This window comes from Asterias rubens, chromosome 12 (genome assembly GCF_902459465.1).
Source record: "Asterias rubens chromosome 12, eAstRub1.3, whole genome shotgun sequence".
NCBI classification, from domain to species: Eukaryota; Metazoa; Echinodermata; class Asteroidea; order Forcipulatida; family Asteriidae; genus Asterias; species Asterias rubens.
In genome coordinates this window covers 2,376,980-2,403,744 of record NC_047073.1, presented here as the reverse complement: position 1 = coordinate 2,403,744, position 26,765 = coordinate 2,376,980, and the positions used below count along the sequence as shown (strand labels likewise).

At 39.3% G+C, this 26,765-nt stretch overlaps 1 protein-coding gene across 2 annotated transcripts; it reads left to right on the top strand.

Annotated features, from left to right (window-relative positions):
* Positions 1 to 67: 67 nt before the first annotated feature.
* Positions 68 to 25,680, top strand: LOC117297493 (mpv17-like protein 2). 2 transcript variants are annotated; one of them, XM_033780566.1, is made up of 4 exons: positions 68 to 453; positions 1,635 to 1,796; positions 4,377 to 4,453; positions 25,439 to 25,680. In XM_033780566.1, the coding sequence occupies exons 1-4, from the start codon at positions 207 to 209 to the stop codon at positions 25,568 to 25,570; spliced, it is 618 nt and encodes a 205-aa protein (XP_033636457.1). In that variant the 5' UTR covers positions 68 to 206; the 3' UTR covers positions 25,571 to 25,680. The 2 variants fall into 2 exon arrangements, with proteins under 2 accessions (XP_033636457.1, XP_033636456.1); XM_033780565.1 differs by lacking the exon at positions 25,439 to 25,680 and adding an exon at positions 13,518 to 14,140.
* The last annotated feature ends 1,085 nt before the right edge of the window (positions 25,681 to 26,765 follow it).

Here is a 26,765-nt window from a genome sequence, read left to right as displayed (position 1 = left end):
TATTTAATGTAGTGCTGAAAAGAAACCAATACATATATTGACAAGCGGCATGCATGACCAACCGAACTCAAGAGGTAACTGAAGTAAAAGTCGGGAAGTTCTAACTTGGCGCAAAAATGAATGCTGTATTCTCATTGATTTGTTCCAACTAAAGGCATCCTCAATGACATTCTTTGCAATCTTTGGACATTCAAAGAGCGGTCAGCATGATTGGTATAATTCGCCACTTCACGAGGCGGATGTTTTCACCGAAATATCTGCTCGTCACGAACACTGTTTCCAGCGGGTTGCTGCTGTCTCTCGGTGACGTGTTGCAACAGTGCAACGAGCGGAGAATCGCCAGAAAGAACGTTTTATTAAAAGTGAATGCTGCCTCGGCCACTGGGACTGTCGACCATATAGGAAGTGATAATGTAGGTACTCCGGTACCTGCTTTTAACTGGACTCGAACAGGTAAAGGGATCGACTGGGACTGACACTGTGGCGTGGCAGTACGTAGTCAAAAAAGTCAGGCACTCCATTACTTACTCATTCATTAGCCCCACTTGTGCAGTCGCACTAAGTAAATACCGACAACTCACGACCCCTCACGACAACTCACGACAACTCACGACAACAATTTTTAAATGCACTTAAACAGAACATTTGAACATAAGTCAACCGTTCAATATGTGCACGAAAGTTATATGCATCTAAATCTTCCTCAAACTGTTGAAAAAGTTGTATTTGTAACTGTAAAAAAAGCGTTTTTTACCCCAAATTTGGTAACGAACGGTAATATTCGCCATGTTGTCGTTTGACGTACTTGGACGATTCTATTAGTGCGACCCCACTTGTGTGGCCAAGGCTAGCTGATTCAGCTAGCCTTGGCCACACAAGAGGGGCTAGCACTCCATCAATCACTTCATTTAAGTCAAGTCAAGATCCAGTAGTTTTCACGTAGTGCATAACATAAAGTTACTTTCTGAAGGTTTTAAAGGCACCCCTGGACATAACTGGCGCGCTGTATTCCTTTTGTCAAAATTGTATAAACCGATAATGTCAACATTTCGAAAAAAGGAATACAGCGCTGACATTATCGGTCATACTACTACTACTATCTCGCATGCCATGGAATAGTATATAACCGATAGTGTCAAATTTCAAAAAAATGAATACAGCGCCCCAGTTACTGGGTCTGTCCCGGACACTATTGATAAATTGTCAAAGACCAGTCTTCTCACTTGGTGTCTGTCAACATATGCATAATAACAAACCTGTGAAAATTTGGTTGTTGAAGTTGCGAGAGAATTGAATAATGGATTTTATGGAAGAACAAAAAGGACCTTGTTCGTTGTCGCACATATTGTGTGCTTTCATTTTCAGATGCTTGAATTCGAGACGTCAGCTGATTCAATACAAATATTTTAGCGAGAATCGACTTCTTTCTCATAAAAGAGGGTGTTTTTTCTTCCATTATCTTGCAATTTAGGTAAGCAATTGAGTTCAAATTTTCACAGGTTTGTCATTGTATGCATATGTTGAGATACACGAAGTGAGAAGACTGGGCTTTGACCAATAGTGTCCAGTGTTTTTTAATATGGGTAAAGGATGTTGTGAATAATAGACTTAAACTTGTGGTGTTTTGTTCACAGGTCGCATGCTGACAATAGGAATTCTTTTAGGGCCGTTGAATCACTACTGGTATCTAGGACTGGATAGGTTTCTGCCGGGCATCAAGGGAAGAACTATCGCCAAGAAAATCCTTCTTGATGAAATCATTGCTTCGCCTGTTATGACATCAATATTTTTTGTGGGTGAGTAACAATGACAAGGAGAGACCGAGGCCCAGTTTGAAATTAAGCATAGAATAGGCGTTACGGAAGCAGAGATTTTGCACTGAAAACAAACTTAGCTCACGGGTTAGCATGGAATTTTTGCTTGTGCAAGTGCACTGCAATTAAGACTTTTTGAAGCTGGTTGGTGTCTGGGGTACAAAACAATTCTTTCATATAACCTTAAAGGCACTGGACACTATTGGTAATTACTCAAAATAATTGTTAGCATAAAAACTGACTTGGTAACGAGCAATGGAGAGCTGTTGATAGTACAAAACATTGTGAGAAACGGCTCCTGAAATAACATAGTTCTTGAGAAAGAGTTAATTTCTCACTAAAATGTTCAAATTCAAGCATCTGAAAGCACACGTGCATCAAGGGTGTTTTTTCTTCCATTATTATCTCGCAACTTCGACGACCAATTGAGCTCAAATTTTCACAGGTTTGTTATTTTATTCATACACTGTACATGTATGTTGAGATACACCAAGTGAGAACAGGACTGAAACTTCACAGAGGCAACAAAGGTGATTGCCTCCGTGCCCCCTGGTCATTGCCTTGGTGCCCATGAAATGCTCTAATAGAAATTTACAATTTTCTCATAGGGTGCCCTTTACCAAGGAGAAAATGCCTTTGTGCCTTTGCCCTTCCAAAGCAAGGCATGTGCCCCCTGGTCATTGCCTTGGTGCCCATGAAATGCTCTAATAGAAATTTACAATTTTCTCATAGGGTGCCCTTTACCAAGGAGAAATGCCTTGGTGCTTTTGCCCTTCCAAAGACGAAGCATACAGGCATGTGAGAAGACTGGTCTTTGATAATTACCAAAGGTGTACGGTGCGTGGAGCATCTCGAATGTCAGAATGGTAGTAATGTCCCAATTGGATCCAATTAGTTTCCCAGCAGGTGTACATGTAGCATTCTGCTGGACTGCCCGGAAGGTTCCATTGGAATGAAGGGAGGTAGTCAATTACTAATGTGCGTGTTCACTCAGCAGATAGGATTGGTCCCATACTTAAAGGGCACTGGACACTTTTTTAAATAAAGACCAGTATTCTCACTTGGTGTACCCCGCAACATGTATGTATAATAACAAAATAACAAATCTGTAAACATTTTGGCTCAATTGGTCATTGAAGTTGTAAAAACGTGTTTTCATGACGTTGTTCGTTGTTTTACTCATTTTTCAAAAACTACATCACCTCAGCAACTTATATTTTAAGTTGCGCTTTCTACTATTATCTTCAAACGGTGTAAGTTTAATGTAAATCTTTGGACATTGTGTTTTGTGTTTCAAAAAGTACCCAAATCCTTTAACACATTATTTTTCAAATTGAACAGACAACGCGGTTCTTGATGGGATAGCACCAACATTTACTATTTCTTAACTAATTACCTGTACATGTACATCAGTGAATCATTTTTTTCTTTTTTAACCAAAAATGCCTGATCCAATTTGTAGGACCTGGCTTTTTTAGCTTAGTTCTTGGTTGGACTGATGTAGTTTTATCTTTCAATGTTGAAAGTACGACCGCGTATGCATGATAGGAGTTCTGAGCAGTAGTTCCACACAGAAAACTTTTTATCTGAGTGCTCTGTTTGTACAAAAGAAACTTGTTCAGCAAACTATCGGTACTACATGTAAAGTTATATTAATGGAGAGACAAAAAAAGAGCAGTTTTCAAAGTGAAGTGAGCCCTCTATTGACTATTTCCCCTAGTAGGCTATCAGCAATGATCCAAAACTGCTTTCTGCACACATGGAATGGTCCATTGTTGATATTCAACGTCAGGCCGTGTCCGAAACGACGACTTCGGCTACACTACGTCTAGATCAGCGCGTCTACCAGTGTTGAAGAATAGCAGACGCGTGCGATCTAGCCGTAGCTGTAGCCGAAGTCGCCGTTTCGGACATGGCCTTAGCCTCACTGCATTTAGGCTGAGTTCAAATTGGCGGCTACATAATATGGCTATGGCTTAATTCCTCGTTGAAGTAGACGCTCTTCCCAGCTGTAGCTGCAGCTGCGTAATCAGAAATGGCCTTAGAAGTGTGTCAATTTAAATGAGAAAATAACAAGGTGGTGATACATTTCAATGGTATGGATACACATTATGTATATGTGCATCTAGAGTAAACAGTCATGGGTCTCATCTGTCAAAACTTAGAGGGACACCTTGCCTTGGATCGGACGAGCTGGCAGTATAAAAAGCGTTTGTAACCGTTTGTTATAAAATGCATGGTTGGAAAGATGTTTTAAAGTAGAATACAATGATCCACACAAATTTTCCTTTTTGCTTCGGGAACTAACACGGCCGGCCATTTATGGGAGTCAACAAATCTGGCTTTACCTTTTGTGCTGGGGGGGGGGGGGGATGTGTGTGGGAGGGGGTCCCCTATTGTTTCAGTATCTTTGTTGAGGGCTGTGTCAGAAAACATGCAACCATGGAAATTATTAGTTGAATGATAACATTGATTTGTGAGCTTTTCTTATTTTTCGTGTGCATTCCTCTAAGAGATGGAATCGTATTGTAACAGAGAATTCTTATTTACGTTTCTTGTTAGGTATGGGTCTACTGGAAGGAAAAACCTGGGCAGAGAGTGTCAACGTTTTGAAGAAGAAATTTTTAACTGTTTACATGGTGAGTACCAGAAACTATTTTGCTGCCTATTTTACATTTGTCGTTTGTTAATCTATAATGTCTATTGCCCCCCCCCCCAATTTGCACCTTACTATGTGTGCGTTCGATTAGGTTCCCTGGGTTTACCCTGCGGTGCTCATACGGGTGAGCCCCTGACCAACAGCTAAACGAACAACCACTCACCCTCTCGTAGTGACGTCATGCACCTGGGGCCAGCCCCCAAGTGACCCACTCCTGAAGCAGGGCACTGGAGGGCTGACCGGGTGAGCCCTTGGAATGACGTCAAAGCTATTCGGACGCACCGGGGGCAGACCGGGGTCCACCCAGGGAACACACCCAATATAACTTGGTACATGTGTACAAATTTGTAAAAATACTTAAGGCAAGCCTCTGTTATGGATAAAAAGGAAAAGCAAAATATTCAAGTTTATTTCTACACGCTGCTGATTCTCTAGGTCAGAGGGGGGGTATTTTTAAAAATTGAAAACGTTCGAAGAGTCGTACGAAGTTGGAGACATTTCTCGAAATACACAAAGAACAGTGAAAAGATAATTGCGTCTAGGAACATGTGCTGAAAGTAGCCAGACTTGCTTGCCCTTGATGAGTGTGACATTGTCACCGAAGCAGACAGATCTCTCATCTTGTTCACCATGATCTTATCCAACACTTTGATCACGGCCACTGACAGCCATCAATTAACCCTTTTACTGTTTGACCATTCAATGTCATCTAGGCTGTAGTTCTGAGTGGCATTAAGCTTGGGCGATATCACGATATTATCGAATATCGCGATATTAATTTGGACACGATTTCGATGGATTTGGTTTTAATCGAAATATCGGATAATCGCGATTTATCGATATATCGATTAAATATCGCGATTTGTGTTTGCTAGCTGAGACATCTTGCACCCCATAGGTTTGAAGTAAAACCAGAAGAATAGGTCATTAGAACACCTCTCTTATGCTAAGACTGTCTACAACTTTCACTTGGAGTTTTAAGACTGATGATGTCAATTATATCGAATATCGCGATATATTGTCGGCGATATATCGTGAATGAAATAAATCGATATCGCCCAAGCTTAGGTGGTATTGTAATTGTGCCAGCCTGCATATGACTTCATGTGGTAAATGTAACGTTTATTTCCGTACACACAATTAGAAAAGAATGGACACAAATATAGTAGTAATAGGGAAATAAGTAAACCATTTAGTTTCAATCTCAATTCCAAAACCCGATGTTTGAAAACATTGAAAACATATTTGTTGATTTTGGATTGGTCGGTTGAGCTTAAACTTTCACAGGTTTCTTTTATCATGCTTGGTTGGGTGCCAGCGGGTACTGGTCTTTGCTAACTACTGATGTTGTCTTGTTGTGTCTGCGTGCTTAATTCTTTATCATTGTCGTCACTGAGTGCACTTTAAAGAAGATTGAATTGTCTCTCTTAAAAAATTGCATTTTTTACTTGACCGAAGTTCAAACACGCCCCCTCAATCTGGTAAAACTCTAGGGGCTCCTAATCTCTTAAAGTCTGTAGCTTCAAAACCTTGCTAAGCACAGAACAGTGTTGCTTAACAGAAATAGGTTACCAGCCAAAACTACATTAAGTTTACATTGTTGTGACTGGTGCCCCAATCAATTTTGATTAGCAGAGAAAATTTATGAGCAGTATTTTCTGACTTTATAAAAAGCTGCTTCATAAAATTGGCCCCTGTTATGGTTGCCTGCCGGGTCGAGTTCATAGCAAATATTAATAATCCAATCTGTTAATATACGCGGATTATATTTCCAAAGAAGTCAAATTGTGAATGGGCTCTTGACTTGACAAACAGTGTCTGCAATATGGGGAAACAAAAAACCTCATTAAATTGAGGTAGCCGCCTGTTTGATTTATCAGAGTGTATGAAGTGTTGATTTTGTAACCTCATAATGCCGTGAGCTAAGGATCTGTTGCTTGCAGTTGAATCAAATATCAGATTTTTTAAGATAAGATTTGTGTTAGGCGCCGCCGCAGTGGTCCTCAATATACATGATACAGGTACAGGAGTGGATTTCATAATATTACAAAGAGTTAAGACTTGTCTTATCTGAGTTAGGACGAGTTACTCGTGCTAACTATTTGGAGTTATAACAAACTTAATTCGAGTCCTATATGTAAGTTAGCACTAGCTTTAAAGCCATTAGACACTTTCTGAACAGAAAAAAATTGAAAGTTCACAGATTTACAAATAACTTACAGGGTTTACAGAAGGTAATGGTGAAAGACTTCTCTTGAAATATTATTCCATAAAATACACGGGTACCACGTCATGTTTCAAACTTCCCTCTGAAAGTGTATCAAATGAAAAAATATTTTTAGTTTTTAAGGGGTCTGTATGCGTTTGGTAATTAATGACTCTGAAAATTAATGACAGAAGAACATGAAGCTTTGGATGGTTTAATGGAAGTGTCGTGGCCAAGCGTTTAATAGGGCCACTGATTTTCCGCGATCGCGGAAAACGGACGGAATTCGCGGAATCCGCCCTTTGAAACGGAAAACGGGATTTCAGAAAATTTGATTTTTTTTATTTTTTTTTTTTTTTTCTTGACGCCAAAACTATTGAAATTGCATTCTTTATTAAGATTCTTTTTGTTAAACTAAAAAGGCATCAGAAATCAGACCATTAAAAAGTACGAGATCGTAACCGTGGATCATTCTGTTCTACTTCACACCATCCTCAATGTTTACACACATGATGTACACACGTTGTTAACATGGTTAAGCGAAGGGCATTATTTGCGGCACGTTTTAAACATTTTTTGTTCACCCAAATTGCATTTTCTCCCTCTCTTTTACCAACAATAATACACAAACTAGCTTACCTATGATCTATAAGAACACATACAATGTTTTTTCATCTCGGAAAGGTCTAAAATAAAACCGTAAACTGTCAACATTCTGTCGCCAAAGCGAAAACAAAATGGCTGACATTTTGTTTGTGGATGGAGAATGGTCACGTCCATAGACTTGTTCCCAAGTCTTTGATCATGCTGAAACAGCGCCCTCTTGTGGATACACTCCTGTCATTAGCCTACAATGTGGCTGATGCAGAGAATCAACTGCAGTTTTAGACTTGGAATCAAGTCTATCACATCATGTGCATTGATACTGCAGTCACAGTGCAACCTTTTTAGAACAGCAGTATACAAAATAATCCACAATTATAAAAAAAAATATTTTTTTGAAATTTGTCAGTTCAAATGAACATTTTACGAAGTCAACAGTGCAACTTATCTCAAATTGATTTTTATAAGTGTGTCCCTGGGTATTAAACAACCTTTTATCTAATTAAAAAAACATGAAACGGAATTTTTTGTGCCTGAAACGGAATTCATGTTTTTGCCAAACGGAATTTGCACTTTTCTGAAACGGAAAATCAGTGGCCCTAGTTTAAGAGCATCGTATTCAAACTCTGGTGTTTCTGATTAGCAGAGTGTGGGTTCGAATCTCCAGCTGTGACACTTGTGTCCTTAAGCGAGACACTTAACCATTGCTTCGTCCTTCGGATGGGACGTAAAGCCATTGGCTCATGTGTTGTGTAACGCATGTAGAACAATCCAGTGCGCTTATCATCGAAAAGAGAAGGGGTTTGCCCCAGTGTTGGCTGTGACTGCTGAATGCGCTGTAGCACCTTGTTAAACCCTCACATAATTGGGTCTCAGAATCCATCACTGCAATAACCTATCTTCTGAAAGATTGTTTATACTCAGCGCCTTGAGTACCTTTTTTTGGTAGATACATGTGCGCTATGTACAATATAAGACTTTGATATTTAAAGCATTTTTAGAAACGTTTCACTTCGAAGAACTGCGATTTTGGAACAAGATGTCGCTTTTTATCCCTGAAATTTTGAATCTGGTAATGCTTTTCAGATTGGGCAATATACATGTACATGTATAGTGATAATTCCTCATGTATGGTCATACTCGCTCCTGGTTTTGGGCGATATCTCAAAATGATAAGACTTTTGAAAATGAAATGTTCACACAGTTTAATTTGATTGTACAACTACATAAATTAAAACAATCGAGCAGTTGCAAAACATATTGGCTTTAACTTTAGGTAAAAGACCGTTAACCCTATTCTCACTTTTTATATGTAAGACTTCTTTTAGAAAAATTAGTGCATCACAAAACTTCAATTTAACATTGGAAGCCTTTGATAATTTATTTACACTATAATGGTGAACAATAAGTGTGAAAGTCCATTACATGTGATTTAGTACAGAGAATAAGTTAATGAATCTTGTCATCTTGGTTTGTCCCTTTGTGTAATTTACTCATCAACATGAAAAGCGCGAAGACAATAGTGGACTTTCTTGTATTTTTAATTGCGTCCTTGTATTCCTTGTTATGATCAAACCAACAAAATGAGTCTATGTCTATTCTAATCATAAAGGTGATAATCGTGGGCGGGGGGGGGGGGGGGGGGCTGGGGAATGGAGATATTGCTTACTGTACTCGTAGCATTATCAGCTCATTTGTAGTTTCTGTAATATCTGGTCTGTTGCTTTACAAGTGTCTTCATTTTATTGAGCAAATTTGGACAGAAGATGCTGTTTCAAAAAAAAAAAAAAATTACAAACACTTTCATATAATTCCATGTACAATCCTCGCACTACCCTTTTTCTTGTTTGAAATTGGTAATTATTTTCTTCTGACTTTGTAACCATAATTTTTGTTAATATGCATATTTGTAAATCACTTTGTAAATAACTGCGTGCTTTCCTGTCTCCTGTGCCCAACTTCAAGCTGAACAGAAAATAAGGCTCAGCAAATTCCTTTGCTGAGCAAGAAATGACTTAGGGGTTCCCACAGGCTTTAAGTAATTCAAATGAAAATTTCCTTGCAAAATGTAAACAGTCTTGCCCTTTCAGTGGGTAAATTCCAGGCCCGTGAATACGCTAGTTCGGATACCGCTGGCCAACTATCCGAAATTAACCGGATATTCGAATATTTTTTTTGCTGCTAGAGGGCGCTGTTTGTTTGTGAATGAGATCTTATGGGCGATTTATATTAGTTTTAGACAGTGTCACTCGGTTCATTCATAAAAATGACGGGATCTAATTTAAAGATGGCGATTTGCTTTTTCTTTTGATCGTGATTGACTCTACGTGAAGGAAAACTTTTGTAATCTTTGAACAAAATACGTCGGAAGTGTCATTGTTTTAACTCTTCACGGAGGTGAGCATAGTTAAATACTTAATTTATGCTGTTTTATGCTTTCATAAGGATTCAGACAAAACATTCATATCAGTTGTCGCCCGACGTCCGCGGATATTTGGATATTAAAGAATATCCGGTTACTTGGTTGTAATTACAGAACTATCCGGTTTATAAATAGGTTTTCGCGCCCATTGTGGATATCCGGTTAAGAAAAAAAAGGCATAATAATAATAATAATAATAATAATAAGACTTGTAATGCGCACATATCCACCCTGCTGGGTGTTCAAGGCGCAGTAAAACCAAAAACAAAACAAAAACAAAACACAACACAAAGAAAAACAGACACAACAAAATAAGTCATTGAAAACCTGTGACATAAGATAAGTTTTGAGAAGAGACTTGAATTTTGCAGTACAAAGACAAGATCAAAGATTAAGTGGTAGAGAGTTCCAGATGCGTGGCGCGGCTGAAGAAAAAGACATGTCACCCCAGGAGTGTCGAGACGTGGGTTCAATGAGGAGAAGCATAGAACTTGATCGAAGATTCCTTGATGGAGTGTAAACTTGAAGCAGTTCAGAAATATAGTGGGGAGCCTTGCCATTAAGAGCTTAAGTGGACAATGAGCATCAGCTTGAAGATGATTCGTTGAGAGATAGGGAGCCAGTGTAGTTGTTTCAGAATGGGGGTGATAGAACAGGATTTTCTAGACAGTGTCACAATGCAGGCAGCAGTATTTTGGAGCCGTTGAAGTCTGGAAATCTGGTTGTTAGGAAGACTGTAGAGAAGAGCATTGCCGTTGTCAAGACGAGAAGTAACAAATGCGTGAATGACCTTTTCAGTGGCACTTTTGTCCAAGTACTTGCGAATCTTACCTATATTCCTGATGTGATATGATGATAAACGAACAATGTTGTTGATGTGTGGCTGAAGTGTCATTGATGAATCAAAAATAACCCCTAAGTTCCGAGCTTTCAGCATACGGGGTTACGGATAGAAAAACCTATTCGCCATTAACCGCATATTTGAATAATTGGCCCAGGCCTACCATATGCCCATGCCACCCACCTGTTAAATACTTTGGATTAATTGATTGTTTGATTTAGCAATTGAATTTAGTTTTTCTTTTTGAGCGCCCTAAATTAAACAAGTGTGGACACTCCAATGGACTCTGTTCTATAGCATTAAAGAAATTTACAGAGAGCCACGGAGCCACCTAGAGCCGTTGATTTAATTATTCCTTACAATTTTTGTACCCCTCAAATTGTCCATTAGTTTTATTGCCTTTTTTTTGCTGGCGAAAGAAAGTGGTTGTCACTTAAATTTGGTAGTGTTCTTTCTGGTAGAGTTAGGGCTTTTCATAATGGGGGGGAAATCGGGAGCAGTTCTTTGAGCCGCATTGTTTAGAAATGGTAAAGGTTGTAAGGAATTGCTAGGAATTATTGGCTGTCTAATCAATTTGAGTTATGGACGCGGGTTCAAATTGACCCCGTTCAAAATGGTGAATAGACCATATTGAATAACCCCTTTTTTTGTTAGGAAAGTCGCCATCTTGTAGGTCAAACTGTATGCGCGTCTACACCTATACATCCAAGAAACACGCAGCATTCCAGGTTTGACTTCTAAGGCACAAGGACGCATAAACACACGCACACGCTCGCAGACGCCATCTTGTAGGGCAAATATTTGAACTGTGACGTCATATTCAAAACGGTCTTGTAGCATGGGGTGAAGTACAATGTAGGCAGGCCTCGACCTCTGCAGCGGCCATTGCCGCGATGCCCCAACGAATTGCCGTGAAGCCCCTTTAAAAATCACGTACCTTACGGCCACTTGGCCGTCGTGCCCTTTTCCGTTGATTCCATTACATTATCTATTCAAAAGTACATTGAACGTACGCTCCCGCACACTAGTTCTCAACAAATACAAGTTTGAAAATGGCCTTGGTGCCCTTTCAGTTGGCCTTGGTGCCCCTTTCTTTTTTGGAGCCTTTGAGGCCAAGTGGCCCTGCCCCTCTGAAGCTAAAGGTTGAGGCCTGAGTAGGATGATTCAAAAGAGGGCACTTTTAGAAAATTGTGTACTAGGCCTAACACAGTTTGGAACTGGGCTTCTGGCACGTATCGGAGCTTAGATGAAAAAGCCTCTACACTACATGTATTACTGATTTAGAAGATCAGCTTGTTACATATGTCAAACGATTCAAAATATCTTGATTTGATAAACAATTACAGTGTATTAGTTATTTGGGTCAAAAATATTGTTGTTTGACTCACATTCTGGGTCTGTTTGATCAAGAGGGTCGTGCTAATGCTGGAATGGGTCAACCTGAGTCTGGGGCAAGACACTTTAAAAACACTCCAGGTCACTTTGAAGACACTCCCGAGTCAGAACTGACCCGGGTTCTGGATTCCGTTTCTTGGGAACCAATTAAAAATTTGGATAAGAAATTGGATTCCACATCAGTTGGACTCATATGTGGTCGCTTTGACTTGGATTCCAAGCCATACTGACCCAGAATTGGTCAGGCCCCTTGAGACCCTGAATCCGGTTGTGGTATAAAATTGTTTACTCGGACTTTATGAGAAAATGTGTTCAGTAACGTGTTTTAGAAGCGAGTTGTTGTAATAATGTTCTGGGTGAGTTTGATGTATCAGAGGGTCATGCTAGCCCGGTGATTGGTGTTGCAACCTGGGCTTATGAATCTTTGGCAATATACACTACCTTTTTTAGAGTGTGTTTATTGAAGAATCTCTCTATAAACCAGTTAACTTGACCAGTTTCCTCATTACTAAAAGGTAAAACATGTCCACCAAAAACACACATTGTATATTACACTATCATGGAATTAATACAAATTATGTACATTATGCTATTATTCATACCATACTTATTATTTGTTTCCCAATTTCTTACATACATGTACTGCTGTCCCACAAATTCACGTCTTTGAATTTGCTATTCTGCCAATATCAAATAACTACATCACATCAAATGCGATTTCTAACACGCGTCATGTTAAACTAACGTCATCTTCAATTTCCTTAACATCTTTTTTTCTTTCTTTCTTTCGTCTCCTACCCTTGTTTCTCTATCTCCATAAAAACCTCCCCTTTCCCCCATACCGTTCCCGTCTTTCTTCCATCACTGTCTCAATTTCAACTGGTGTAAATGGAACTCACCTTGCTCTCTAACAATCACTTGCATGTTTTGTCTTTCCTTCCTGTCTTCATTTCCTTAATGTACATTCCATCGATTTACATTTTGTTACACACTGCTTTTTATAATGCTTTCTGCACCTTCTCTGTACCAATTATACGATTTATAATTTGCTGGTTCTGTTTTCCTGCTTTCAATACTGTCTTGCCATCCATAATGTTCAATGTTCACTGTGTGACCTTTCTGTGGTCGTTGTTGTTGTTGTGTTACTGTTGTTGTTGCTGTTGTTGTTGTTGTTGTTGTTGTTGTTGTTGTTGTTGTTGTTGTTTTGTTGTTTTGTTGTTGCTGCTGCTTCTGCTGTTGTTGTTGCTGCTGCTGCTGCTGTTGTTGCTGTTGTTGTTGTGCGTTTTTCCTCAATTTATTGTTATTGAATTGATTTGACTGATTTTTACTAACCACCATTCCGCATTTTCATTTTCCTCCCTTCCCATTTTCCTCCCTTCCCAAAACTCTTTGTTTCCCCTCAACTGTTATTCCCACCCTCTTTCCCAATTGTTATTCATTTTACTTTAACTTTCTACATATCTTCCAATTCCCCTTTCTCTTCGCCTCTCTGTTGCTACCCCCTTCCCGTTGCACCTGTTCTTCGTTGACCCCCCACTACCCCCTCCCCCTTCACCTCCCCTTCCCCCATACTGCAGATCGATTGGTGTTTTTGGCCGGCATGTCAAGCAATCAACTTTGCCTTTGTGCCCACGCATCTCAGGGTGGTCTATGTCAACTGCGTAACTCTGGTGTGGGATACATTCTTATCATTCGTCATTCACACATTCAAAGAACAATGACGTTGGCAATGGCTTAGGTTTCAATTCAAACATGTAAATGGAAAAAATAGTTATTATAATGAATTTATATAGAAGGGATTTGGTATTTTTATATAGTGTTTGTGAGTAATGGATCCGTGTGCTAACAGGTGTTCAACTTATTTGAAATAATAGAGAACACACAACCAATTTACTCTAGTTGAGGACTAAAATCGTGTCGGAATTACGATTTTTAGGCTGTGGCTCATGGCTTCCACCGCATCATAGGGCAACGGGTGTTTTCAGCGATCTGTTCGCAGCTTGTGCGATGGCAGTCAATTCGTACACGGCCCGCATCCAAAACTGAAAAGTAAAAGGGAATCACGTTTCTTCACTCAGAGAGCCTGACCCGGACACTGGTATAAACTGAATTGTATTAAGAACATTAGATTCACAAGCCCACAGTACATATTCATGCTCTAGTGACATTTGGTAAAATTTATTGGCGCACCCCCCCCCCCCAAAAAAAAAACCACCAAAAAAAAAAACACACACAAACACAAAACAACCTGAAAATGCCATAAGTGTAATCCAAATTGGCCTACAGCGTAGCACTTAGTGGGAAATTTGTAGAACGCTAGGTGGCAGCAGGCTCATTGGGTAAAGTTTCTTTGTTTATGAACTTCTGAGCATGCGTACTTTACTGAGAACGATAGACCTTATCGCAGATACTTGGTACACGCGCGTTAGGCATTTGCATGCTGATCTAGCTAGCGATCAACACCAGGGCCCAATTACATGGCTCTGCTTACCGTAAGCAAAGAATCGGCGCTTAGGGAAGCAGGGAACTCCATGCATTCTATGCTTACACAGCAAGCATAGAAATTCGGCGCTGGCACATAAGCGGAGAATGGTGATCGTAAGCGCAGAACTCGGTGGTAAGCAGAGCCAATGCCATGAAATTGGGTCCTGCTGCTGCATGCACCTCACTCAACAGTTTAGCGCTTGCGCAATTGGTTATTTTTGAAAATGTTTATGGACATGGTAAGTCTGCTGCCACCTAGTGTCCCTAAGGTTCCCATTCTTACTCTGGTGGTTTTGAGAGCTAAGGAAGTTGGAAGGGAACTTTCTTGTGTCACAATAGGAACACAGCTGTACTGCTTGCGTCAAGACAATGCACTTTGCTTTCACGTTAAGTGTGAACCAGGTATATGTTTTACTTGTGTTAAATCAATTTATTTTTAAAATGATTAGATTATAAAACTTTTTTATTGTATAAATTATCCTCCTTGTTTGATTGTAAACTACAATACTGTAAATGTAGGCAGCTATAGGAATGTTATCACAGATCTCAGATTTACATTACATGGTGCTAAATAAAATTTTACTTAGCAACGTGTTAATGGATGGTTTGATAAGCAGAATGCTGTTTTCAAACCAAAATTAGGTTAATCATGAGACCTTTAAACAAGTCTAGGGTTTGTTTTTCAAAGCTCATCTTAGGCTCCGTCCATAGTTCCGGGCTCCGTTGTCGATTCAAGGCTCCGTCCTCGGTTCCAGGCTCCGTTCTCGATTCTGGGCTCCGTCTTGGGTTCTGGGCTGTGTTATTCATTCTGAGCCTCGTCCTCGGTTCCGGGCTCTATCCTCGGTTCCGGGCTTCGTCCTTGGTTTCGGGCTTCGTTCTCGATTCGGGGCTCCGTCCTCGGTTCTGAGCTCTGTTTGATTTTGGAAACTCCATGCAAGATACACTCTGCTCCAAAATTGATGAGGGGGCCCAACCGGAGCCAAATTGGAGCCCAACCGGAGCCCAAGCTGGAGCCAGGCTTGAGTCAAAGTTGAACTTAAGAAAAGAGCCCAGGTCTATACTCAAAAAGTTTGAAGTCTATGACGTTATGCATGTTTTTAAAATCACGGCTTAGGCTTGTGGGCTCCTGGCTTGGGCTCCGTCTACCTGTTTGAACCAAGTGCCAAACGTGTACCTTTTCAAAATGACTGGCGGAGCATAAGACGGAGCCTATTAGGCTGAACCGTGGTTTCGAAAATGCCGATATGTCGGGCACTTTGCACATGGCATGACAGTGGACAATATTTGTTTTCTTTTACAAATAAACATTTGGATGTTTACTCTTGAATTGTTTATGTTGTTGGGGACTTTCGGGACTCTAGGTGGCAGCAGACTTACCCGGTAAATCCATTTTACACAGTAATGTACTGCACATGCTCAGAACTATTAAACAATGACAATTTACCTGGTAATTCTGCTGCCACCTAGCGTTTCAATTTCTCCCAATTGCCATCAGCCCTCAACATTCCCCAACAGACTCTTGCAGTAAATGATTAGAATCATGGTTCAAATTTTAAGAGACACACACTTAGAGGCTCATTATGTAGGCCCTACACTGTATGTAAAGTTATCGTAAATATTGTCATTGAATAACTTCGAATGTGATACTTCACTACGGAACAATAGGTGTCTCTCATTAACGGCTCTTGGTAATTTTTATGGCGATTAGTTCTTGAAGCCTTTTTTACCTGGCTACAAATGCTCATAACTGATTAAGTGCTATAAGGCATTAGTTAATGGTAGCATGTATCATCACGATGAAAGAAAAGTACATATATAAAATGTCATCATCAATGTCATGTCATCATCATCAGCATTGTTGACAAGTCAACTGTGAAGGGGGTGATACAAATTATTTATTACATGATTGCCATTGACTTAATGACTATTGTAGTATTATTTTGATGTTACTTTGTTGTTGCAATTCAACCTGTACATTAAACAGCAAACTAGCAAGCACTATATTGAACCGTTGTGACCGATTTAAGAACTAACTCCGCGGCAGTGACGTTAATAACGAGAAGTCCCCTCGATCCACTAAGCAAAAGCAGTAGTCCTGGCCGATTTCATACCTTCCACCTGGATAGTAGTTAACAAGTAGGACAGTCCTTTTCAGGATATCGAAGTTATCACCAGGAGTTTCGAAATCAACTCCGTGGTTTATTAGAATAAAAAGCAAGACCTTGTTCCCAAAGAACAAGCGTCTCCACAGAAAAGTAAATAATGGTGTTACCGCAAACCCAAAAGACATGTACATTGATACCTCGCCATGCAATGCCTCAAAACAAAGAAGATCAACAAACAATCTCTTGTGAACAGGGGTGTGTGATAGACTCATACGTGGCATACAATCTGTGAAAGTGGGTCGATCAAACGAAAGTGACTACAATTATATGAATTTAACACCACTTGAAAATTTAGCAATCTTCGCTCGATTCATTTAATTGCTGTTAGCCCAGGCCACTGGACTGCTGACCGGTGCCAACAAGCAAACCAACCGTTAGCAACAAAAACAAACAAAATACTAGACTTGTGGACAAGTCGTGCCGTTAAGTCGCGTGATAGCGAAAATTATTTAATATATGATTTGAGGCATTGCATGGTGAGGTTTCAAAATGTATTTGGTTTGCGGTAACACTGTGTGTATCTACTTGCCAGGTAAAGTTTGTTCTTAGAGAACTGTCTTGCTAATTCTACTACCGCGGAGTAGATTTATCGGATTGTTCGCGAGACTTCTCAGTTCTGAAAAGAACTGTCCTGCTTTTTAACTACTACGTGTACCTTGGCGGAAGGTACAGAACATCGGCTGGGACCACTACTTTAGCTTAAAGGATCGTTGTTAACTGCACTACCGCGGAGTGAGTTCTTAAATTGTTCTCAACGTTTTGACTAGTTTGCTGTAGTCTTCGTCAGGAGACTGAGACTTTGATATTAAACTGTGACCTGGAGTCTTTAGAAGTGATGCAATTACATAAACACAAAGATCCACAATCGTGCCACTTTTATGAGCCAATATTTGATCGTCTCTGCTGATGAAATGTGTTAAGTTTAAATAAAACCAAAAACCATTCGTGTTTGTGAGCAGACATTCTGTAGATTTTATAGTATAACTAAAAACGGGAGATTTCTTTGAACTGGATGTACATGTTTATTTTAAAGCTAGACACACTTAAGCGCAGGGTTGGTTGGTAGATGATATTTGATTATATTTTCCCTATTGAATATTTTTGTGAAAATCGTCCATGTTGTATATAGGTATCCTTAACATTTTTTTATTTACGTGAGTGCTGTGCTACCTGACTTTCTTGAAGTAACGCTTTGCATTTTTTGGATTCAATGTGGGACTTTTAAGCGCTAGGTGACAGCAGACTTACCAGGTAAATTTCCATTGATCCGAGCACGCGCACATTACTGATAACTTTTAATTTACCTGGTAAGTCTGCTGCCACCAAGCGTCTCAATAGTCCCCAGTCTACTGCCAGTCTTTAGTGTTACAACTGTACAGTGAAGCCCTTTTTGGAGCTATAAATCCATGGTCACATAAAGTACCATACTTTCCGGGCTAGCATTGGGTGCATTAGGGAGCTGTCGATTCGGGACGGGAGGAGGGAGGGGATGGTAACGGTGCGAAAAAAAATCGATTAGCGCATGCGCGAAACTGAACATGTAACCGTCCTCCACAGTTTGAGAACTGTTTTGGGGTGGAATAACGTCCGGTCTGTACGAACGAACGAGTGGTGTCAATTGTACACGTTGTTATGGTTGTTATGCACTGCACTTAACCGTGACCACTCATCTACTCGGTGGTCGTCTCTGGTCCAAAGCTAGAAATCGAAACAGCTTACAAATTAGGACGGGAGCCTGAGAGCCCGGTCTGGCGGCCTCAGCGCTCCGGCGGTTTCAGAGCTCCGGGTGATGCATCGGATATTTTGGCACGCAGTAATCACGGTGTCAGATCTCTGGCGTGCCAAGCTCTCCGGGATGACGTAGCATGCTGTCGTTGCGGGCGTGAGTCCCCGTCCCCCCTACCGCCACGAATAAATCTTCGAGACCTGTTTTGTTATCTTACGAGTGCTTTTCCGAGGGGCAACCCAAAACCCTTTTCTGGCTTTCAGAAGAACCTTTCTTTGTTATTCCCACTCCTCAAATACTTATTATAAACGTGATTACTTTTTTCACAATACTGTCGCATTTGCTCCACTCATTCACCACACGATATGGGCGCCGCCATGACAGCTACGAGAGTAGACTTGTGGACAAGTCGTTTATGGGCCCACGCTGTGAGACAGTCGAGTTGCAGCGAACTGCTGGTTGTGCGACTACTGCGAGCTGCCTGGAGTCGGGCAGCGCAGTAGTTGCGCAACCAGCAGTTCGCGCGCGAAGAGCACCGCTGCAACTTGACTATCTCACCGTTTGGGACAATAAACGACCTGTCCCTAAGTCTACTACGAGAGTGTACTTGGCACGGCGCTAAAATCGTCTACTTTCGCTTGATGTGCGCAGGCACGGCATGACGTAATACTACCGTATTTGGTAATCTGGAGCTCTGAGACCGCCGGAGCTCCGAGACCGCAACACCGGACCGCTTCGTTCTGTTACTTTCCGTCCTTCACGCCCTGCCCTCTCGAGTCGAAAGCTCCCTTTTAATGGTATGGAAGCAGCGCTCTGATTTTGGGCCCAGTTGAGCAGGTAGTGATTGTTATAATATGGCTTTAATGTATGTAGTTTACGCTAGTTACTTTGTATGGGTGTTGAGATTTAAAGGTGTACTTAAATGATTTCAATTCTGAAGTAAAACAAAAACAATCATGCCACAAAAACCTGAGTAAAAATATCATCACAAAGGGGTGAATTCTTTTTAAATCACAATTTGTTACAAATAATCATATAAGAGATTATATTAAAAAAAATTTGCGTTTTGAAAATTGCTTTAGAAGAAAGTTTCGCATGTACTTCGGTTTTTTTTCTAATTAAAAAAAGTAAGCATGGATAGTTAAAAGCAAAACAACTTTCTAAATATTACAACCCCCCCCCCCCCTCCTCCCCATGGTTAGCATTGATAATCATGCAATGTGGTAGTATTGTGGACACTATTGGTAATTGTCAAAGACCAGTCTTCTCACTTTGTGTATCTCAACATATGCACAAAATAAAAAATCTGGGAAATTTTAAACTCAATTGGTTGTCGAAGTTGCGAGATAATATAGCCAGAAAAAAACACCCTTGTCAGATGAAGTTGTGTGCTTTCAGATGATTGATTTCGGGACCTGAAAATCTAATTTCGAGGTCTCAAAATCAAATTAAAATAATTAAGTGGAAAATTACTTCTTTCTCGAAAACTATATGTAACTTCAGAGGGAGCCGTTTCTCGCAACGTTTTATAATCAACAGCTCTCCATTGCTTGTTACCAAATAAGTTTCTATGCTAACAATTATTGTAAGTAAAAGCCAGCATTGTCCAGTGCCTTTAAATGTAGGGTCACTTCGGTAATTACTCTACAACAAAGAAGTCAGGTCATAACAAATTTTATAGGATAAAGTGCACTGTGGAGTTTTTGATATGATAAACATTGTTAAAAACTACCCCGTTTGAATTGTTCCAAAACATGTATCTTGCACTACGGAACTATATCTATTGTGACCTGGAAATCAAGAATTTGTACCACACTATTAACTGAAATAAACTCACTTATCTTTTGGTACACTCTAATTATGTAAACCAAGCCCACGTCACAGCACTTTAACAGTGACCCTAATCTTGGTATTCTGTAATCTTTTCTGACCAGTTGTCAGTTTGTGACCATATAAGGGCACTGGACACTATTGGTAAATACTCAAAATAGTTGTTAGCATAAAAACTTACTTGTCACGAGCAATTGAGAGCTGTTGATAAAACATTGTGAGAAACGGCTCCCTCTGAAGTAACATAGTGTTTTTGGGAAAGATGTAATTTCTCCGAGCAATACTTCAAGCCTGAAGTTTTCTCAGACACATGAAAGCACACAAATTGGTTAAAAAAAGGTTGTATCTTTTCATTTTTGTTTGCAACTTCGATGACCAATGGAGCAAAATTTTCAGGTTTGTTATTTTATGCATATGATGGGGGAACACCAATTGAGAATATCGGTCTTTGACAATTACCCAATGTGTCAATTGCCTTTACAATAGTCGAATATTTTATTTGAAGTGAAATCCATTAGCAAACTATAAACTATCTGAGTGCATTACTTAAATAGCGTTTCATGTATCATACTTTGTATATTATTATCAATAGTTTTCAGAATTAGGAATGGTGTTGTTTTTAACATAAGTGTATAAAGGTTATGTGTTCCTTATACTTTGAAAAGTGAAATTTGTAAAATAAGTTGCCAAAGAAAATACTGGACGATCTAAAATATTTCCAATGAAGGTATTTAATTTATAACTTTTATTGTTTTGAGTGATCATGTTTTACTTTGATGAATTATTAGAATAGATTTTACTATACATTTGTTTAATTAATTATACAGCTCTGCATGCAGCAGCACAGGTTTCATACCTCGAAAAGTCAAACTTGGAAAACAAGTTGCCAAAGAAAATACAAAACGATCATCAATTTACAGTGAAGATATTAAAATGATAATAATAGAAACTAAATATTGTAATTATACTTTTGATGTTTTGAGTGGTCATGTTTTACGTCACTTTAAAATTGTTTTTGTAAAGCTTTGCATGCAGGTTCAATTCGTTACAAAATATGACAAGTCAAATTTGTAAAACAAAATGCCAAAGAAAATTTGAGACGATCACCAATTTGCAGTGAATATATTGAGTTTAATAATAGATACCAACTATTGTAATAATAGTATTGATGTTTGGGGTGATCATGCTTATGGTTAGTTCTTTGAGTCAGCAGGGAGATTAGTTTTTACTTTTGTTTTACGAAGCGCTGCATAATGCAGCACTAAGCCCAAATGGCAATAGAAAATCACAAGATACAGAGTACTGAAACAAAAACAACGTGGCCGAAACTCACGTCTCGGTGAACAACTCCCGAGTTGCGTGTACCGTTGTTTGTGTGTTTGTTTGTTTGTTTGTCTGTCTGTCTGTCTATCTGTCTGCTTTAATCGTCAGAAACCGATAAGAGCGAAGATCAATCTTAACTGTGTATCAATTTTTATTACTAAGCAAAGTGTGATGTCACAATACAAATCACTATGGGATTGGCGATATTGAAACATCTTAAGATGATTTTTATTTTTTATTTTTATGTTTTTATTATTATTATTTTGTATTACTGCTTTATGTAATCGAGCCATCTGGTTTTACACAATACATTCAGTAATATAAAAAGAATTCTTCAATTGTAGTAGGTTTAAAAATAACTTGCAAAACTCATTAAAAACGGTTGTGAAACTTGCATTCAAAATTAAAACTCTTGCAGAACTTCGATTTTGTGGCAGCCATGCTATGTTTTTATGGCTCACAAGCAGCAAGGAAACAAAATCAAAGGGAACAGGCAAAGCAGGGACCAATGATTTGAGAAAAATCAATTTGGTATCTTCTGCCTGTATTGTAACATGGAGGAAGGCACTCCTGATTGTAATATAATAAACGGTCGACTGTCTGTCACTCAAAAAGATGTATTAATACATTATCTGATTGTGACATTGGCGGCATGACCAAACGGTTAAACCCTGCGATGCCAATTTTTTTTTGTTTAACCCTTTAGTCCCTGCACCGCCCGAGTTTGCTGAAATGATATTGGGTTTTCAAGATTCGTGCAGTAAGTTACTAGAATCATAGTTCAATCAGCCAAGGCAACTAATTAACTCAGCAATAAGCGTTCAGAAGTTATAAGTTTAAAGGGAACAATGAAGAGCCTCTCGTTAACCATTTAGCCACTGTACCGCCCAGCCGCCTAATCAGTATGAGCATTGAGCCAGACAAAAGCCTTGAAAAGCTATTGTGTCCGTTGTATCCGTGCACAAAAATATTCGCCATAAAAATTACCGTAGCCGTTTAACGAGAGGCATTTATTGTTCCCATGAGAACTTGTACTTTTATACATTAATATCAAGGTTCAAATTGTGCATACACATTAAGCCATGGCTATCTTTTAAAATTTGAACTACGGTTCCAGTAATTTACTGCCAGAACGTGAGAAATTGGATTTCAGCAAACTCGGGCGGTGCAGGGACTAAAGGGTTAAAGCACAGCGATAAGTAATTTTAGTCTGTCAGTTTTTTCAAATTCTCTACTTTTTTTCTAGATAAGGATGGTTTCGTTTATTTACTTATTAAGCACTGGGGATACTGTTCCCAAAAGCTCTAAAAGGTTTTGGGTACTTTTTGTACGACACAAAACACAATGTCCACAGATTTACGTTAAACTTACAAGGTTTGAAGAAATGATAAAGATTTCCCGTAAAGTAATACTTGCTGAGGTGTCGTAGTTTTTACGAAATGAGTTAAACAATGTCACGAATTTTTGTTCCGTCCAGGCGAGATTGATTTTTTGTATAGCACGTACAACGGATTAACGCGACTCTCGCTGACACAATGCTCGGTGATTTTCCTCTTTTTAATCAAAAACTTGACGACTAATGAAGCTGAAACTTCTACATGTAAATTATATTACATACATCTTTATTCACAGTGGATAGGGATTCATGTCATTGCTAAAACCTTGAGCTACATAAGGTTTCGAAATCCGTGATTACATTATTTGATTGTGATCTATGGTGGGATGACCAAAACGGTTTATATAACTCTGTGATTGTGAGGTTTTTTTTTAAAGCAGTTCTGACATCTGAATGCTTCATTCGACAAGCATGGGTCCTTTATCTGTTCTATACAGTCACATATAAACTTGACCTAGAAATAAAACAGCAGTATGGACGTCGGGTGAAATAGAATTTTTTAAATTAAATTATGAGAAGGTTAATTTGGTGCTGATGAAACCGTGACCTACTATTCGTCGTTTAACTTGAAAGTGATATACTTAAACGGAAGGACACCTGTAGTAATTACTCCAAATATTTAAGCCATGTAAAGACTTACTTTGTAAAAAGCACCCCGGCCCGTGTGCTTCATTTTTGAAATGGCAAGGAAGGGCACTAAGGCACTTTTTCCTTGACCAAGGGCACCCTACAAGTATCAGGAAATTGTACGCAAAACGTGCCGAGATGTGCATGCAAGGCGGGTCGAATTGCCCAACCATTGTAAACGGCCATATTATTACGGAATGCTCACAGTTGGTGCTTTAAAGACGCCTAAAAATACTTCAGACCTGAAGTATTTTAATATGAATTTTGAGTGAGAAATTACCTCTTTCTCAGAAACCGTTACTTTAGAGGGGCCATTTCCCGCAATGTTTTATACTACCAACATCTCTCCATTGTTCTTTACCAAGTAGTTTTTTATGCTAACAATTATTTTGAGTAACTACCTAATAGTGTTCACTGCCTTTTAATGAACTGATATATTCAGCAAGAATTAAGAGATACAGCTAGGTATACAAGAGGAAACAATCTATTTTGTACTCCCCCCCCCCCCCCCCCCCCCCGCTGTATCTGGTATGCGGGCCTTGCGTGAACGATCACATCGCGGCATTTTGTTGTCGTATAAATCAACAAAACCATGCTCGTTTATTTGCGATTAAGATGTCATTCGTAACCCGCAAATGTCTGAAATCAAGCAAGGATATAATATTATAACTTGCCTCCTCGCTATATGTCAGTCAGAGTTAGTTATAGCTACATGGCTGCTTCGCTGGGTGGTCAATTTATTCAATCGATCTTAGGCGACGATCTCTTGGCGTGCTTATCGTGGTCGCCCTTTTAAAAAGCCATCGTGCCAGTTTAAATGAATACGTTCTCAGGGGAAAACCTTATGCATTTAGGAAGCATAAAGATAATTTGACTCGGGATGACGACGCTAATGTTGGATGTTGTCTTCCAGAGATAATTTTTTTTCGATGAAAGCATTCTGTTAGTAGGATGGCCTTTTCACGACTGAGGTAATAGCATCTCTAAGGACATCTCTAGTGAGAGCATTTAAAAAAAGCACTGGGCACTATTGGTAGTTATACTCGACATAATTTATAGCATGAAAACTTGCAATGGAGAGCTGTTAATTAATAGTTGAACAATGTGAGCAATGGCTTCCCCTGAAGTAGCATAGTTTTTTAGAAAGAGGTAATATCTCACCCGAATTCTGAAAGATTTAAGACCCGAAGCCCCTTTTTTCGGGAAGTTGACATTTGTACGTTACGGATGTCAACATCCTTAGATAAAGTTTATCCTGGAAGATGACATCAAATACTAAGATAAACTTTGTCCCGGAAGATGACATCAAATACTTTAGGATGTTGTCACGGATTCATAGATAAATAATCTCATGATGTCGTCATCTTACGTTTATGATGTCAGCATCCTGCAGTAACATATTTCATAGGATCCAAATATAAATTTAAGTCGGTTGGCACTTCTAGAGCTACATACATCTCAGAAAACGCCTCCTGTTAAATAATAATTTTCTTACAAAGATAATTTTATTGTTGTCTTATGTGTATAACTAGCAATCTTGTCAAACCAATATCGCGCCTGATGAAAACAATTGTTCATGTGATTCCGTTTTAATATGTAAACACTGATTGTGATAACAAAAACACTCTCGCGAATTATTATGTCGACTAAACCAATCAAGCAAACAAAACACTGTAAATTAATGGAAAATGTATACACTTAAAATCAGGACTACTAACAGTTCTTGGGGCAAGTTACTGGTTTGCTACTTAACAAAAAGCTTTGAGCAAGGCCTGAGTGGTATTTCGTTGCAATGAAATAACTTATTTCGCTCTAAAGAAATGTTATTTTGTAATAATGTTTCTCTTTTTCAATATTTTGTTTACCCTGTCTTGTAAGAGACTCCGTGACCTTGAAGAAGAAGAACTCCCCCGATTCAAGTGCCTAATTGTTTATTTTCGTTTTTAGGTGGACATCTGCGTGTGGCCTCCTGTCCAGGCTGTAAATTTCTTTTTTGTTCCGCCCAACCTACGCGTAATCTATGTCAACGTCTTCATCTTGCTGTGGGATGTATTTTTATCGTTCATCAACCACAACTAATGACTGCCAAAACATGCTGTGCCAGTGGTGCCTTCGACAATGGGAGACTTTGGAACGCTAGGTGGCAGCAGACTTACCAGGTAAATTTCCATTGTTTACGTAGTTCTGAGCATGCGCACATTACCGAGAACAATGGATATTACCTGGTAAGTCTGCTGCCACCAAACGTCCCAAAAGTCTCCCTTTGGTCGTCATTTCAACGATATTTACCGCCATTCACCGATAACTGCCGCCATTCACTGACAACTAACGTCAACCCGAATGCACTCATCACGCTGCTAACATTGGATGTTAGTTTTGCATCAGGGATAAAAATAAGCCTTGTTTTTAACGTTACACATCGATGTGTATAAAGCAGTACACTCCGTACTTTCCCGTGTTCGAATCCCACCCAAGTGATTTGCCTGTGGATTTTTTTTGTATACAGAACTCGGGAGTGAACAGTAGGTTCTAGCCCTATGATAACATAACGAGGCTTATTCAGTTACAATATTATAAGATATTAAAAAGAGTATCTAAGATTTATTTTTACAACTCTACCATTTGTATAACTCCGGTCAGCTGTATAATACGCACATTTTTAAAACAATGGAACCCAGGTGTTTAAGAAATTGGTTTTTGTAACTTAAAAACAGATTTCGGTGGATTACAGTATCCAGTGGTAAATATTTTGTCTTTTTCCCCATTTTTTTCGTGATTTGTTTTGTGGTACAGGAATGATTTATGAGGTCCCATGGGTAGAACGTTTACAGCCTATTGTTACAGCCTATTGTTACAGCCTATTGTTACAGCCTATTGTTACAGCCTATTGTTACAGCCTTTTGTTACAGCCTATTGTTACAGCCTATTGTTACAGCCTATTGTTTCTATTGTAATGACGCACAATGTTATTAATTTTCAGGCAAGTTGGCAAATAAACTTGCAGGTTATATTTTTTGGACACTGTAAAAATACCACTGATCGGATAGGCAATTACGAGCAACGCATAAAATCCTAAAGCGTTGACAAAGGACCAATTCCACTAAGTATAAGTATGCTTTATAAGTAGTCAGAATTTAATAACTGCTCTCCCTCTGAAATATATTGTTTGAATCCTGTGAGATTAGACTCTATTCTGGCCCTTTATTCTCAAAAGTGCATTCCGTTGGTTGTACTCCTGCGCGGAGGAGCTTGTCCGTTTTACGTACGTCCGGTT